At 39.4% G+C, this 18,151-nt stretch overlaps 1 protein-coding gene across 1 annotated transcript in view; it reads left to right on the top strand.

Moving 5' to 3' along the window:
- Positions 1-18,151, top strand: part of ELP3 (elongator acetyltransferase complex subunit 3) — a 98,270-nt gene that overhangs the window by 23,489 nt on the left and 56,630 nt on the right. Inside the window, exons 6-7 of the mRNA XM_066388501.1 lie at positions 2,632-2,700; positions 5,204-5,358. Coding sequence (XP_066244598.1) covers positions 2,632-2,700; positions 5,204-5,358 — 224 coding nt within the window. The remainder of the gene's footprint in view (positions 1-2,631; positions 2,701-5,203; positions 5,359-18,151) is intronic.

Raw genomic sequence — 18,151 nt, 5'->3', positions numbered from 1 at the left:
TATTATTAATATATGTCAAACAGAAGTGCCTTACAACTTTTAACCTTCTCAGCAGCATTTTGAAAGTAGACACTATTGTTGTCCTGGTTTTATGGTTAAGAAACTGAGGCCTAAAAGCCTTAAACAACTGGTTCGAAGATTCCCTGCTACTAAGTGACAGAGCCAGGCTGTGAATTCTGTGCTCCCCCACTGCATCGTGCTTACCTGTGTGTGTAGCAGTGAAAAAACAGACAAGGTCCCTTGTCTTGTGGAATTTACATTCTAGTATTGGGAGATAGGCAAGAAACAAGAAAAGAATATCAGGCACTAGTAAATGCTAAGCAAAGAATTAAAATTTGAGGGATAGCTGGGTCGATACTTTAGCTACTGTGGTTAGGAAGGGATTCTCAGAGGAGGTGATGTTTAAAATGAGTCTTGAATGACAAGAAGGAGCCTTTCAAGAATATCAGCAAAGCCTGACTGGTGGTGGCGCAGTGGATAGAGCATCGACTTGGGATGCTGTGGTCCCAGGTTTGAAACCCCGAGGTCACCACTCAAGCACAGGCTCGCCAGCTTGAGCACAGGATCATCAACATGATCCTTAGGTTGCTGGCTTGAAGCCCAGTATCACTGGCTTCAGCAGGGGTCACTGGCTTGGCTTGAGCCCTTCTCCTCTTCCCCCTCCCAGTCAGGGCACATATGAGAAGCAATCAGTGAACAACTAAAGTGACACGACTATAAGTTGATGCTTCTTATCTTTCTTTCCTCGCCCTCCCTCACCCCATATGCCGCTTAAAAACAGTATATCATCAAAGAGCATTTCTAGCAGGGAGAATAGGTAGAACGAGGAGCCATGTTAGGAATGATGGCGGGGTGTTCTGGAGCATAGAGGGTAAAAGGAAGAATGAAATTGTAGATACAGATGTCATAGTGGTTTGTAAGCCAGTGCAAGGGGTTTGGATTTTATTATAGGTGTCATGAGACAACATTAAGATGTAAAAGAAACGGCACGAGCCCGTTGGCTCAGTGGTAGAGCGTCAGCCCAGTGTTTGGAAGTCCTGGGTTCAATTCCTGGTCAGGGCACACAGGAAAAGTGACCATCTGCTTCTCCACCCTTCCTCCTCCTCCATCTTTCTCTCTCTTCCCCCTTCCTTTCCCCCTTCCCTTTCCCTCTCCCTCTCCCTCTCCCTCTCCCTTTCCCTCTACCTCTCCCTCTCTCCTTCCCCCTCCCCGTCTCCCCCTCCCTTCCTCCCATAGTGATGGTTTGATTGGTACAGTGATGGTTTGATTGGTTCAAGCCAGTTGGCCTATGCTAAGGATGGCCTCAGGCACTTAAAAAAATGGCTTGGTTGCTGAGTAATGGAGCAATACCCCCTAGTGGGCATGCCAGGTATATACCTGTGGGGACACGTGGGAGTTTGTCTCTGCCTCTCCTGCTCTCACTAAAAAAATTAGGAAAAAAAGGATGTAAAGGAGTGACATAACCCAATGTAGTTTTTTAAAAGATGGTTTGATGGGAGGAAAGGATTAGGCTGGGGGCAGGAGTGAGAGGGGACCAGCGAGCAGGCTTCTGAAGCAGTCAGCCTCTCCAGGAGAGGGCAGCAGCCAGCTAACTATGCAGCATTTTCTTCATATATATGTATATATTTCTTTTCTTTTTTACCTGTTTTTCATACTTCAAATTTTTAAAAATAAAAAAGGAAGTATTCAGTGAAAAAGTTCTCTCTCATTCCTGTCTCATAGCCATCCCTTTCTGCTCCAGCACCCTCTAAACAATCAGTATTATCTTTCCTATACATCCTTCAAAGATATTATATGGATGTGTAAGCACATAGATACTCTTTATTCTTTTTTTATGTGAGAGCGATAGAGATGGACAGATAGGGACAGACAGGGAGGGAGAGAGATGAGAATCATTAGTTCTTTGTTGTGGCACCTCTTATATGTGCCTTGACCCAGGAGCTCCAGGTGAGCCAGTGATCCCTTGCTCAAGCCAGCAACCTTGGGCTTCAAGCCAGCAACCATGGGGTCATGTCTGTGATCCCCCGCTCAAGCCAGTGACCCCACACTCAAGCCGGCAACCTCAGGGTTTTGAACCTGGGTCCTCAGCATCCAGGCCAACGCTCTATCCACTGTGCTCCAGCCTGCTCAGACTTTATTCTACTTTTTTACACATAAGTTACTGTATCAAAACCTTATACCTTGCCTTTTTCATTTAAGAATATATTTTAGAGAACATTATATCAGTATGTTGTTTCATAGTTGTAGAATATTCCATTGTATAAAAACATAAAGGCTCTTTCCTTAAGCCGTTAGAAACTATGTTGTATTTAATGATCTTGTTTCAAGGTTATTTTACCAAATAACTCTTGCATGTGTATGCATATCCATGTCTGTGGATAGTACATAACAATTGGTGTTGTTTCCATAAGTGTTCATACAAAGATAAAGCTGAGCTAAGGAAATTCCTGCTGCTCAGATCCTGGTGACCTGGGGGTAGAGACAAGCCAGCTGCTCTTCGGCACGTGATTTTGAAGACTGAGAAAGGAAGATAGGAGGAGCACAAGAGAATTTTATTTTTAAGACACCCTTTGAAACCACTTTTTATTGTAATTCAGTGTGGGCATAACAGGATCTTCTCTTGTTTGTTAGCCAACCTCCATGCGAGCTATCCGTGCTAGATACGACCCTTATCTACAGACAAGACACCGAATAGAACAGGTACGTTCTTTAAAAGTGATTTTAAATTAGATTTTTATACTTAGAAGGTATTATTGCTTGATTTGAGTTGTACTGAAATAAGAACTAAAAGTGTTTTTCCCCACTGTAAGTTTTTAATATTCATCTGAAGGAAGGAGACAGTTTTGCAATACCTAGCAAGGTAAAAAATACCACTTTCTTTAGAGACAATTATTTTCTTCAAAGGTTTTATATTCTAGGACTTTTTTTCAATTTCTAGAAAGTCATTTATGGTATGAAATTATGGAATGTAGATTTGTGGACACTCTTAGACAATAGGTGGGTGGACTGAATTTTAGCTTCCCTAAGCCAGTGAGTACCGTGGCTGGTTTGCCGAAATAGGAATAGGGGATTTGAGGAACCCATGGTGGTGTGGAGTTGTTCTGTATCATGATTGTGCTGGTGCTTACACAACTCTGAACATCAAAACCCTTCCACTTACACTTAAAATTAATTGGTTTCATTGTATGTAAATTTATACCTCAGTATAACTGATTAAAAACAAGTACTGCATCAATGGCCTCGCTCTGTTCAAGAACTCTGAACATTAATACAGTTCTATTTTTACAGTTTTTACAATTTTAAACTTGTCCAGATTTTTTTTTTTTTTTTCATTTTTCTGAAGCTGGAAACGGGGAGAGACAGTCAGACAGACTCCCGCATGCGCCCGATCGGGATACACCCAGCACGCCCACCAGGGGCGATGCTCTGCCCACCAGGGGGCGATGCTCTGCCCATCCTGGGCGTCGCCATGTTGCGACCAGAGCCACTCTAGCGCCTGGGGCAGAGGCCACAGAGCCATCCCCAGCGCCCGGGCCATCTTTGCTCCAATGGAGCCTTGGCTGCGGGAGGGGAAGAGAGAGACAGTGAGGAAAGTGCGGCGGAGGGGTGGAGAAGCAAGTGGGCCCTTCTCCTGTGTGCCCTGGCCGGGAATCGAACCCGGGTCCTCCGCACGCTAGGCCGACGCTCTACTGCTGAGCCAACCGGCCAGGGCTAACTTGTCCAGATTTTAAAATGTCAACACTCTGTGGTTTCATGGTGACACCTAGTAGGGCAACCACAGACTCTCAAGTGGCAAAAGCACATACCCTAGTCAGTATGTCACTTCTGTGCTTATTGCGCTGTTCACTATTAGTGAACAGCAGCCAGCTCTGATCTCCACTTCATTGTCACCCAGGCCTCTGTGGATCAGGGTGGTCAGCTGTAAGAGGACCCCACTGGGGCGGGAGTCTACAGAGTTGGGAAAAGTGTGTTGTTCTAAACTGACCATTGCTTTCTTTTTCAGCCATGATATTTATATTTATTTAAAACGTTTTATGTTTATATTTACCAAAAAGGAGCATGGGTTTAAAAGATTTAGAAAAGACCATAGAATAGTACTTTTTTTTTTCCTTTTTTTTCTCTCAACTACAAATCGCTAGAATCACCCAATTAACTTTTTCAAAATACAAGCCAGATCTTCACTCTGGATGTTCTGTTTAAGTCTGGTTAGAGTCCTGCCAAGATATTTTGAAAAAGATATCAGGATGATTTTGTTGTATATCCTTTGTAAACCATAGATATAAAATATTCTTTTAGTCCTGATATATATATACACAGATATGTACATAGATATTTTAAATATATATGCATATACATGTGTTTATGCATATGTATATGTAAATATGTATACATAAAGCTGTGTGTGAATCATTTGCCATTTTCAGAAACAAATATTTAAAAAGGTACCTTTTTTTCTATATGAAATGTAGACATATCCTTAACATAGTACCTCAATTCAAGTTCATTATTTGGTAGGTATTTAATCTAGTTTTTTTAAGCCTAAGATAATGGCAAGAAATTTAAATACCTGATTTTGAATATTAGAATCATGGATTACTGTAGTTGACAAAAATTAAAGATCTGTATCATTGCATCCCTACTAGTAGAGACATCGTATGTTTCAATCAGACGTTTGTTTTTCTTTTTATTTGCTGGAAAGCAGGCTTGAGGTGCCACCTGTGTCCAGAGTCTTCACAACTCATTTAAAACTTTCAAGTTTTAATTTAGAACTGCTTTCTTAATTTTTGTTTCTAATCTAGTTTTTCTTTCTTCTGCATCAAGTCTTGATTATGTTGCATGTAATTATTTTCTTTGTCCCCAAGGCTAACCACAAAGTCTGGCATAAAATACGTCATTGATAAATAGTGGTTTATAATTGCCTTTACTGCTGTCTAGTTTATAGTCTGTTATTTTTAAAGTTCTTTTCAACTCTGGGAATGACCATCAAGCTTCTTGTTTATTATTTTTAATTCTCTCCTTATTTGAATTGCAATTATTTTTTTTCAGATTCTGGAGTCTTTTTAATCTGCAGTATTTGCTAAATATGTTTGTTTCTCATTTTTAAACTCTACTGATGAAAATGCTGCAAAATAAAATGAGAAAGTTACAATATCCTCTTAGGATAGTGACTCTTTTCTAATGCTGATGAATTGATGTCTTTCAGTTGAAACAGCTTGGTCACAGTGTGGATAAAGTGGAGTTTATTGTGATGGGTGGAACGTTTATGGCCCTTCCAGAAGAATACAGAGATTATTTTATTCGAAATTTACACGATGCCTTGTCAGGGCATACCTCCAACAATATTTACGAGGCAGTCAAGTAAGAAATCCTTATTTTATCGTATTCTCCAAAGTGGTTGTCAATTTACCCTCCTTCGCCTCTACATCTGCATTCCTAATTCTTTGTGGAGGGGTGGGTAACGAGATTTCCTTCTTTTTATTTACTTCATTTTAATGGTTATAAGGTTAAATACATTTTTATGAATTTTATTGAGATCCTGACATACAGCACTATATATGTTTAGGATTTATTGCATAATGATTTGACCTGCATATATCATGACATGATTACTGTAGTAACCTTAAAATTTATCATCTCATACATCCTTCATTTTCTTACAGTTACTTCTGTTTTTAAGTGGGTATGTTTTGTTGACATTTGTATTCTCAGAAAAAGTGGTTTACAAAATCACTGTGAAGATCTTTTCTGCCTTAGGTTGATCTAAACTGCAGGATTAGTTTTGATTGGGCTTGTTGAGTCAGCCCATCTAGAAAGGGCACTGGAGCCCTGGCCGCATAACTCAGTTGGTTTGAGTGTGTCGTCTCAAAGCACAGAGGTTGCTGGTTCAATTCCTGGTCACGCACCTCTAGGAACGGATCCACGTTCCTGTCTCTTTCTCCCTCTTTCCCTTCCTGTCTTTCTGAAATCATTAAAATAAACATAAAAAGTACCCAGTGCTTTTTTTTTTTAATCTTGAAATATTTAGTTGTTATAAAATTGACAAAACAAGTAGCTTATTTAATAACCATTTTATCAATAACTTTTTAATAATTATTAAATAATTTATGAATGGGATTTTTCATTTCAGATTATAGTTGACAAAACAAAGGAATTATGCATTTTTTTGGATAACTCATATCTCAGATTTTAGCAAGAAGAATTCTAAAGTTTTATGTATAGTTTAATGATTTAAGAAGTCAAAAGTCTGAAAATAGGTTTTCTTTTCAGATGTTTCTGGAACTACTGGCTAGTTCGTGTATCCTAGCCCCTGTTATTTACTGAATGTCTGTTGAGGGCACACTAGGTGTGTGTGCTGTTACAGGCCCTGGGAACGACCTAGTGATCAGGAGGGTGCTGTCCTTGTCCTCATGGTGCTCACATTTTCTTAGTTCAGCAAGCAGTGAACAGTGAGTGCTGTGATGGCGAAGGCTCCTGTGCTAGAGAGTAAATAGGGTTATTCTCTATAATCGAAGCAGTGATATGCACGCTGAGACCTGAAGTGTAAAGAAGACTCAGGTCAACAGCAGAACAAATAAAAGAAAGGCCCTGAAATGGGGAAGAACTTGGGGCATTCTAGGAACAGAGAGGAGGTCAAGATAGATCCCAGGGAACAGGGATAAAATGTCATGAGATGAGCTGGAAAGTTAGCTGTGAGCCAGATAATATATACTTAGAAGGAGTTACAGTTTTTTTTGAAATGCAGTGGGAAGTAGATGAGTGGTTCTGAGCAGGAGAGTGACATACTCAGGGTGATAAAGAAGGTCATTCTGGCTGTTGTCTGGTTAGTGGATCAGAGCAGCAATTTTCTACCTTTTTCATCTCACGGCACACAAACTAATCATTGGAATTCTACGCCCACCCCAAAAATATATATTTTTTGCCCATCTAACAAAAAAATAGGTATAATTTTGATTTATTTACACCAGGTGGCTATTGTTGTGTTGGTTGACTGTTGTTATTTTTTTATTTGACAGTCTATAAGGGAAAAGAGGTCAGTGTCCCTGACGAAGCAGTCAGGTATTGTATATTTCAAAAATCCTTCAAGTATACCGGTTGAAAATTGCTGGATTAGAGGGTTACAGGAGTCAAAGTGGGAAACCAGATAGGACACTGTTGTATCTATCCTAGCTCTGATGAGGGTGGAGATGGTAATGGTGGAGCGTGGAAGATGGATTGGAGCCTGTTTGATGTTGATTTGGGTTGGGAGTAATAAAGAGGAAGGAATCAAGGGTGACACTCTGATTTGGGTTGTGGGAAATGAATAAAGGGTGTTGTCACATATGGAGATGGAAAAGAGGAAAGAACAGGTTTGTGGGAGAAAATCAAGAGTTGTGTTTTTTTGTTTTGTTCTTAAGATTAAGTTCAAAATGCCTAGGATACATTCAGTTGAGTGTCAGGTAGGCTATAAAAAAGATGCCTGGGCTGGCATTACAAACTTGGGGACTATCTGCTCATAGGTAATAATTAAGGAATTGGTGCTAGGAACATCTTTTTGTGCCCTTCCTGCTTCCCTGATCCCCTTAACTTCTTTTACTCTCCTTTGGATTTGTAAAATGAAAAACAAAAAGAAAGAATAGGCTTTTTCATAAGCTGAAGTAAATATCAACAGTAGCTCAAGGGGCCTGTGTAAAGAGAGTGTGTGAGCAACCAGCGTTGATTGCCTCTAGCTGATGTGACAGGTTAATTCTGTATCCATGAATCTAGGCTGTCAGGAACAGCTGGCCAGTGTGCTTTGTTCCTCCCACAGGGGCTTCAGTAGCAGGGTGAGATGGTGACCCTATTTTTATTGCTTATTTAAAACCTTGCTCATTCATGAATATGAGTCATGCTTATTAGTAAAGCGCTGAAGTTTTTCAAACTTCAGAGGCATAATGATGTAATCCAACTCATTCTTCTTAATAATACTGAGAATCAGATGATAGCTTAGAATAAAAGGAATTTGAGGGAAAACAACCTTAATTAGTTCACAGCCCCATGACAGTGGAATTGGAACAGTACCTCAGAGGGTTACTGACTTCAGTTAATTCCCTAGCAGGATAATCTGTCAAGACCATTAAATCTTTCTACCCCCACTTACATATTACATACTTGTTTGTTTGTTTTCTTCCAGTGCAGCTACTCTTGTATTGCACACCTTGATATTAAATGGAATTGAGCTATAAAAATATCTTGGACTTACCTCCCCTTACCCCTCCCCATAACTCTTGTAAAAGTTTGTCACGAAGCTTTTCACAGTCTACAGTTTGGGTCCCCTGAGTCATATGAGCCAGACCAACTGAGGAGCTGCATAATGAATTTTTAGGATGCATCTGGCTTATTTTTGTCAATTGAACCTTAAAAACATTTACTTTATTTATCATGTGACATTTTAGCTTTATATTTGTAGAAATCTTCTGGTACCTAGTGATATTTGTAAGTTTTCTGTTGTTGGGGTGAAAACGGAGTTTTATATTGCAACTAGCTAGTTTCAGGTCACAATACGTAGAAAAAGCCCTTTGGAGAAGAAAACCTCTTTCTGTAATGGACTTCACTAGGCAAAACTAACATTGTTTTCTTTCTGTTCCTCAGTTTACCTCAAGAGGGCAACAAACACTTAGCTTCACATAAAAATTTATATATGATCTGAGTCTTCATTGCAACAAATCTCATGAATGGCTCTTGGGAGGTAATAAAACTACAATCTGGGAGCCACAAAACATCCATATAAATGTTCCACTAAATCCTGCCCAGCCATACTTGACGTGTTTTGCTTTTTTCTGCGAGTCTCTATGCTTTTATGAGATAATCTAAAAAAAGCCAATTTGTGGCATCTTGTTTGCTTTATTGAGGTAAATTTTTACTACCCACTTCCTGTAATAAAGGTGGTATTTGTTTTTTAAGGAAATGTCATATAATTTGAAGAAAGCCTGGTTTGTGCTATAAAACTGGAGACATAGAAAACTATTTTCAGTGTTAACATCTTTACGAAAAATTATAGCCCAGAGATACTGTGTTTTGGACATAATGTGTTTTCTTCAACATTTTTGGGTGAGATCTTTACCCACTGTGTTCTGTGTTATCTTGCACAGAGGGTATTCAGGAAAACTGGCTGGGTTACCAGCTTGCTGACCTCTCAGATGGAGAGTGACGAACTTCATATTTCTTCTGTTAATTGATACTAGTTGTTTTTGCTTTCTAACTACACAGATATAATAATTTCATTGGCTTAGCTGAGACTTTTATTTAAAAGATTAATTTTATATCCAGTTAAAAATTACATATTGTGACAGATGAGTCAGCAATGTTTAAGGTTAAGAGTCTGTTCATATTAGAGTTAACTCGTGTCCCTGATTTATTGTCATGTATCTAATCTGATTAAAGTTTTTTTTATTTAAAAGATTAAAAATTAGAGTAAGGAAAAGGTGAACATAGTTATTATTATGGCAAGTCAGTAGCAAGAAGTATGTTTTGTTCTTGCAGATGGAAAAATGGGAAGGCTGAACAGAGATTTAAGGACAAAGCAGGTAAGGTTTCTGTGAAGGCTTATTAAATCAAGCACAGTGCTAATCACTGATTGCTATCAGCTAGACTGAGACTCCTCAATTGTCTCCAGAGAGCAACAATGATTGGTGACTATTGTCCTCTAAAAGTCATAGCTCTGTAGATGAAAGCTAGCAGTGGGATCTGAGTCACACATTCACCAGAATGCAAATGTTGCCAAATAACTCAGAACAACCTTTTAAAATAGTTCTATTCCTTTTTAATCAGTCCTGCCCAGAAGCAGTGTTACAGTCAATCTTGAATGCTCCTTGGCTGTTTTCACAGGATGCAGTTTAAAAGGGTAGTTACCCATCAAGAAGTGAGTGAGTCATTCCTTCTCCCTGTGGAATTTTAAATTCATTTCCGGTCCTTCCTCTCCCCTCCCACTGTGATCAATGACTTTGAATCCTTCAATAATAAGAAAAGCTGAAGTGCTGGAGATGCTGGGTACCCAGCCCAGAAGACAGTTTCATAGATTTGCAGGGTTATGCAACAAGTAAAGGCAGCCTAAGAATGTCTGGAAGTGACTGTCTCCCGCCTGGCTGTCCTGGGCCTTATTTCTGTCAGGCTCCAGAACCTCTGGCGTTTCTGGACTTTGGCTCTAATACTTCCCTTTCACTCACTTGATGCATTGACCACTTTTACTTCCTCCCTTGGTCAACCAGATTTTTATAGGTGACAGGATCCTTAGCAGCAGCAGCCTAACCTAGGATATAGTCTTAGTCATCTTAAAATCATAAGTTGTTTGGCCCTGGCCGGTTGGCTCAGTGGTAGAGCATCAGCCCAGCATGTGGAAGTCCCGGGTTCAATTCCCAGTCAGGGCACACAGGAGAAACCTCCATTTGCTTCTCCACCCTTAAGGCCAGTGGCCGCTGCCATGGCCACGCAGGCTCACATTGGATTTGGACAGATGGTAAAGACACAGTGGAGCCAGAAAATGGTGGGCCATTCAGTTTATTAAAGTCTGGTAATGGTGGACGAGTAAACAGGCAGGGAAGACTGCTTCCCTTTTCTAAAATGGGCTCCTAAGCCCCTTATCAATTTGGATTCACTGGACTCATAGGCCCCCACAAGTAAAATATCACTCCCCAGCCAAATAGGCCCGGCTGAAATCTCAGGGCTCCCAAGCCCCTCAGCAACCCCCCCCCCCACCTTTGGACTCTCCAGCAAAACAGGCTGGGGGGAAAAAACCCTTCTCCAGCAAACAATGGCCCCTCCCAATAGAGGCAGGCAATTTGCATCTGCCACCCTGAGAGCAAACACCTGCAGTCTTCCACAGGCCACACACACACACACACACACACACACACACACACACACACACACCAATGCAAAATACAAGCAAGCAAACCTAAATACACTTGTTTACCCAACACCACCTCTTCACCCCATCTCTTTCTCTTGCACTCTTGCTCTTCCTGTGCCCCAGCCATGCTCAAATGGTTTGAGCAAAGTTGGCCCCGGATGCTGAGTATGGCTCCAAGGCCTCACCTCAGGTGCTAAAATAGCTTGGTTGCTGAGCAACAGAGCAGTGTCCCAGGTGGGCAGAGCATCGCCTGGTAGAGGCTTGCCAGGTGGATCCCAGTTGGGGCACATGTGAGAGTCTGTCTCTGCTTCATCGCCTCTCACATAAAATAAAAAAGTTTTTCAAACAAAAATTAAAAGAATTTTCTAGTGAACATGACATACACATAGTATTCTATAATACTTGCTTATCACATAATTCAACTATCCATTCCTCTATCCATCCATCAGTCTCTTTCTTTCTTTCTTTCTTTCTATTTTTTTGAGGTGTATTTCAAAGTAAGTTGCAGACTTCGGTGTACTTCTCCCCAAATACATCATCATGCACATCATTAACTAGTTCACTGTGTGTGTCTTTTGTAGTTAATAATGCATACAATGAGATGCAGAGATCTTAAGTGTATCATTTGATGAGCTCTAACAAATGGAAATACTGGTAACAACAAAATCTTAAGATATAAACCATTTCCTTCATCCAAAACATTTCCTTATGCCCCTTCCCAGTAAATTCTTACCCGTACCCTCCAACAGGCAGCCATTGTTCTCATTTTCTTTCCCTTCTGTAGAATTGTTTTGCCTATTCTAGAACTTGATGTAAATGGAACCATACAACACATACAGGCAGACCTCAGAGATATTGCAGGTTTGGTTCCAGACCACCGCAGTAAGATAATAATTGCAATAAAGCCAGTCATGTGAATTTTTTTATTTCTCAGTTCATAAAAAGTCATGTTTGCATTATACTGTAGTCTGTTAAGTCAGCAGTAGCTCCCTGGCCAGATAGCTCAGTTGGTTGGAGCGTTGTCCGGGAGCATGGAGGTTGCCGGTTTGATTCCCTGGCCAGGGCACATACAGGAGCAGCTTGATGTTCGTGTCCCTCTCCCTGCCTTTCTCTGTCCTCCCAAAAAAATCTGCATTAGCATTTTGTCTGCAGAACTATGTTTTTGCCGTAATTAAAATAATTTATTGCCAAAAAATTCTAACCATCATCTGAACCTGTTGGAAAAATGGTGCTGATAGACAACTTGAAGCTGGTTGCCACAAACCTTCGCTTTGCAAAAAGATGCAGTATCTGTAAAGCACAATATCATGAAGTGCAATAAAAGGAGGTATGCCTTTACTTTTTGTGTAAGGCTTTGTTCACTGAGCATAATATTTTGAGATCAACATTGTTGGGTGTTGCTGTAGTTGTTACCTTTTGAGTGCTGAGTAGTATTCCATTGTGCGATAGAGCACAGTTTGTTTATTCTGTTTGTTGTTGGACACTGGGCTGTTTCCAGCTTGTGGCCATTACATATAAAATTTCAGTGAACATATTTGTCTTTGTGAATATATGTATTTATTTCTCTTGGGTAGTAACTGGACCTGGAATTATTACATCATATGTTTAGTTTTACAAGAATCTGCCAGATATTTTTCCAAAGTGACTGTACCATTTGTACTCCTACTAGTAATATTTAAGTATTCAGTTGTTCCACATCCTCACCAACGTATGGTGTTGTCATTCTTTAATTAGCCGTGCTAGTGGGTGTGTGCTGGTATCTCTTTGCGGTTTTGATTTGCATTTTTCTAATGATGTTGAGCATTTCATGAGCATTTTATTATGTGCTTAAGCTTTCAGTATATTTTCTTTTTTTTTTTTTTTTTTTTTTTTTTGCATTTTTTCTGAAGCTGGAAACAGGGAGAGACAGTCTGACAGACTCCCGCATGCACCCGACCGGGATCCACGCGGCACGCCCTCCATGGGGCGATGCTCTGCCCACCAGGGGGCGATGCTCTGCCCATCCTGGGCGTCCATATTGCGACCAGAGCCACTCTAGCGCCTGAGGCAGAGGCCACAGAGCCATCCCCAGCGCCCGGGCCATTTTTGCTCCAGTGGAGCCTTGGCTGCGGGAGGGGAAGAGAGAGACAGAGAGGAAGGCGTGGCGGAGGGGTGGAGAAGCAAATGGGCGCTTCTCCTGTGTGCCCTGGCCGGGAATCGAACCCGGGTCCTCCGCACGCTAGGCCGACGCTCTACCGCTGAGCCAACCGGCCAGGGCCTCAGTATATTTTCTTTTTGAAGTGTTTTAAAATCTTCATATTCTTAATTTAGCTATTAAATACATCCTCAATAGCAGCCCTTTGTTGGATCTCCATTTTGCAAATAGGAAAACCCAGTCTGTGGCTTGACTATTCATTATGTTAATGATAATCTTTGAGCAGAAACTTTATTTTGATAAAATCTAATTTAGCAGTTTTTTTCTTGCATAGTATTGCTCTTGTATTGTCTCTAATAAACTTTTGCCTTCTCCCGAGGCAAGAAGATATTCTTCCGTGCTTTCTTCTGCTTCTAGTTTTTATAGCTAGCTTTCTTATTTAGGCTTGTAATCCATCTTGAATTAACTTTTATGTGTAGTTTGAGGTAGGAGCCATGTTTCTTTTTCTCTCATATAGATATCTAATTGTTTCAACATCACTACTTTAAAAATTTCCCACATAGATTGTGTTGGCACCTTTATCAAAAATCAATTGTGTAAAAATGAAATTGGGCTCTCTTCTATTCCATTGATCTGTTTTTCAGTCCTTATGACAGTACCTTACTATCTTGATTACTGTAAACTTTATAGTGAATCTTGAAATCAAATAGTGTAAATCTCCCATCATTGGTTTTCAAGATTGCTTTGGATATGTTAGGTTCCTTGTATTTCTATATGGAGTTTAGAATTAGGTTGTTGGTTTCTGTTAGAGTGTGATGAGATTGGGATTGTTTTAAAACTTCAGAATGATTTGGAAAAAATTGACCATTTAACAATAATGTCTTCAATCCACGAACATAGTTTCTTTCCTTGTTTACTTAGGTTTTATTTAATTTCTCACAGCAATAGTCAGTGTAGAACTACTGTGAACTTTTTGTTTAAATTATTCCAAGGTATGTTTGTTGATGCTATAGAAAATGAAACTTTTAAATTGTTGCTCCCTGGTATCCACAGAGGAGTGGTTCCAGGACACCTCTGTGGCACCAAAACCCACAGGTGCTCAACTCCTTATATAAAACGGCATGGTATTTGCATATGACCTATGCACATTTTCTCATACTTTAAATCATCCTTCCCATATACTTACAATGTTTAATACAGTGTAAATGCTATTTAAATATTTAAACAGATGTTACACTGTATTGTTTAGGGAGTAATAACAAGAAAAGAAAGTCTGTACATGGTCCGTAACCTTCCTAAGCCTAACTACATCGTACATGTCAGCAACAGGGTAACATTTTTTTTTCAAATATTTTTTGATCTACAGTTGGTTGAATCTGCATATGTAGAACTATGGATACAGAGAGCTGTCTGTATATAGATACAGTTGATTTTTGTATATTCACCTAATATTTTATGGCTTTAGGAAATTTATTACTTCGTTCTGAAAGTTGTTTTTGTAAATCTGCTAAGATTTCATAAACAATCATGCAATAAAGAAGGGAAAATACAGTGCATTTTAATTTTTCCTTTTGGGTTTGCCTACTTTTCTTTTTCTTGCCTTAATGCGGTGGCTGACATTCAGTACAATATTAAGTCTATAGAAGTAGTGAGAATGGACCTCTGTCTTTTCCCAACAATACAGGAAAAACTTAATGTTTTAGTATTAAGTACAGTTTAGCTTGTAGGGTTTTTTTTTGTAGATTGAAGAGAAATTTTATCATTACCTCATTTGTCTAATTTTGTTTCATCTAATTAAATGATCACGTTTTCTCTGCACCTATTTAAATACTAAATGATTTTTCTTCTTTATCCTGATAATGTAGGTTACTTTGGTTGTTTTATTTTTGTTTGTTTTTTTTAATGTCCAGTTAACCTTGTATTCCTAGGATAAACCCTATTTGGTCATAATGTATTATCCTTTTTGTATATCATTGGGTTCAACTTGCTGATACTTGGCAAAGCATTTTGTGTATGTGTTCGTGAAGGATGGTGGTCTGTAATTTCCTTGTTTATTATTTCTTTGTCAGGTTTTGGTGTTAGTGTTGTACCAGCCCCGTGAACAACTTGGGAAATTCCTGTTTTCTGAAAGAGTTCAGGAGATAAATGTTATTTCTTCCATGAATGTCTGCAAGGACTCACCAGTGAACCTATCCAAGACTGAAGTTTTCTTTGTGGGAGGGCTTTAGATGATTAATTCAGCATCTCTAACAGATTCAAGGATATGCAAATTTTCTGTTTTATCTGTGTCCATTTTGGTTGACTTATATTTTCCAAGGGATTTGTCTGTTTCAAGTTGGCAAGCTTTTGGTGTTAAGCTGTTAGTAATATTCCTTATTATGCTTTTAATGTCTCTAAAATGGTTGTGATCACCCCTCTTACAATCCTGATATTGGTGCTCTATAGTCTCTTTTTTTCTTGATTAATTAGATGTTTATCAATTTTGTTCTTTTTAGAGAATTTTTGCTTTTGTTTATATCCATTGTTTTCTGCTTTTATTTTTATCTTCTACTTTCTTTGGGTTTACTTTGCTCTTCTTTTTTGACCAAGTAAGGTACAGACGTTTGGCCATCATTATAGACATTTTTCTTTGCTAATGTGAAGAAAGCTTTAAGGTTTCCTCTCACGACTGTTTCAGTTGAATTCCACACATTTTGATATGTTGCATTTTAATTATTGTTCAATTCAAAATGTTTTCTAAAACTCTTTGTATTTTGACCCACAGAGTATATAGAAATGGGTTGTTTAATTTTCAAATATCCAAAAAATGGAGTTTTTTAGTAAGAAAAACTTTGTGACCTGACATATAGCGTGTCTCTTGGTAAACATATTATATGTACGTTTGCAAGAATGTGTATTCTTTTTTTTTTTTTTTTTAAGATTTTTTTTTATTCATTTTGAAGAGAGGAGAGAAAGAGACAGAGAGAGAAGGGGGGAGGAGCATGAAGCATCAACTCCCATATGTGCCTTGACCAGGCAAGCCCAGGGTTTCGAACCGGCGACCTCAGCATTCCAGGTCGATGCTTTTATCCACTGTGCCACCACAGGCCAAGAATGTGTATTCTTTAGTTGTTGGATGTAATATTCTATAGCTATCAGTTAAATCAAGGTGATTGACAGTTGTTCAGATTGTCCTTGGGGTTTTTTTTTCTTCTGTCTAGTATATATGTATATATATATACATGTGATTGCTATGTTTTTCTGATGTATGAGTTTTATATCATTATGGAATGCCCTTTATCCCTGAAGTTACTTTATTTCAGGGGTTCCCAAACTGCGGCCCCCTGAGGCCATTTATCTGGCCCTCGCTGCACTTCTAGAAGGGGCACCTCTTTCATTGGTGGTCAGTGAGAGGAGCACAGTTCCCATTGAAATACTGGTCAGTTTGTTGATTTCAATTTACTTGTACTTTATTTTAAATATTGTATTTGTTCCCGTTTTGTTTTTACTTTAAAATAAGATATGTGCAGTGTGCATAGGGATTTGTTCATAGGTTTTTTTATAGTCCGGCCATCCAACAGTCTGAGGGACAGTGAACTGGCCCCTTGTGTAAAACGTTTGGGGACCCCTGCTTTATTTGATGTGAGCCATTACAGCATTCATGTGCTTACTGTTTTTCCTGTGTATATTTTTTCCACCCATTTACTTCTTCTACCCATATGTGTCTCTAAATTGAGAATGGGTTTCTTGCAAATAGCAATCTATAGTAGATGGGTCTTATCAGTATTTTTTAAATCCATTTTTACAATGTCTGCCTCTTAATTGTTAACACTTATTGCAATTATTGATGCAATTGTATTTTCATCTACCAGTTTAATCACCCCTCCCTTTGGTCTTGTCAGTAGCCAAGAATAATAGTTTTAGTTAATACTGTTATTGTCTAAATTTGTATAATGCATTTTTTTTATATCCTTTAAGGGCATGCCTTCTTAGAGAGAGGATCCCATATATCTAGTACAACGCCTTGAGGATAGATGAGGTTTAGACATGTTGCTGAGTGAATGCCCTGGAAAGAACTGTGTAGTGAGAATCAAGAAACGCAGGCTTGGCCCTGGCCGGTTGGCTCAGTGGTAGAGCGTCAGCCTGGTGTGCAGAAGTCCTGGGTTCGATTCCCAGCCAGGGCACACAGGAGAAGCGCCCATTTGCTTCTCCACCCCTCCCCCCTCCTTCCTCTCTGTCTCTCTCTTCCCCTCCCGCAGCCAAGGCTCCATTGGAGCAAAGATGGCCCGGGCGCTGGGGATGGCTCCTTGGCCTCTGCCCCAGGCGCTGGAGTAGCTCTGGTCGCAACAGAGCTACGCCCGGAGGGGCAGAGCATTGCCCCCTGGTGGGCAGAGCGTCGCCCCCTGGTGGGCGTGCCGGGTGGATCCCTGTCGGGCACATGTGGGAGTCTGTCGGACTGTCTCTCCCCGTTTCCAGCTTCAGAAAAATACAAAAAAAAAAAAAAAAAGAAACGCAGGCTCCACACTCCCTCTGTTATTAACTTACGTTATGACCTGGTTGAAGCCACTTTACTATGCTTTAGTTTCTCCATCTGTGAATGTAGCAGAGTGGAACTAGATTATCTCTAAAATTACTTTTTTCTCTGACAGTCTGTGATTTGAAGATCTGTATTGGAATGAGAATTTTTATCTAAAATATGTGTTTTCAAGTTATTTTTCATCTAGCAGTCACTTTCTGACAATGGAAATTTTTCATAATGCATTTATGTAGATAGCACTTACATTTTAATGTGAATATAATAGTAAAAGAATGCATAATAACTGTGATTTCCCCCCCTTTCTATTAGTAGTATATTGCTGTTGGTTCTTTAGCTGTCTAATGAGTAGTATAAAATTGTAGCATTCTTTTCAGCTATTGAAAGAATCAAAACTCAAAATGTTATAGGTTGTTTTTCATATATATTAAACCTTGTCAACTAGCATGAAAGAGTCCCTAAGCTGCAGTGTTACCAGTTTAGTTTTTCATAGGTAGTACTCACTGAAAAATCAAAATGCTATTTCTCTGTTGCTATAGCTTGTGTTGGGCAGAATATTTTATTTTATAGGCCTTCTTGGCATAACTACCAATATCCAGGAAACAAACTTGACCATCTCAAAAGAAAAGGCCGGGGGGGG

This window comes from Saccopteryx leptura, chromosome 1 (assembly GCF_036850995.1).
Source record: "Saccopteryx leptura isolate mSacLep1 chromosome 1, mSacLep1_pri_phased_curated, whole genome shotgun sequence".
Lineage (NCBI taxonomy): Eukaryota > Metazoa > Chordata > Mammalia > Chiroptera > Emballonuridae > Saccopteryx > Saccopteryx leptura.
The sequence above is the reverse complement of the archived record's forward strand: the minus strand, read 5'-3'. Positions and strand labels throughout refer to the sequence as shown.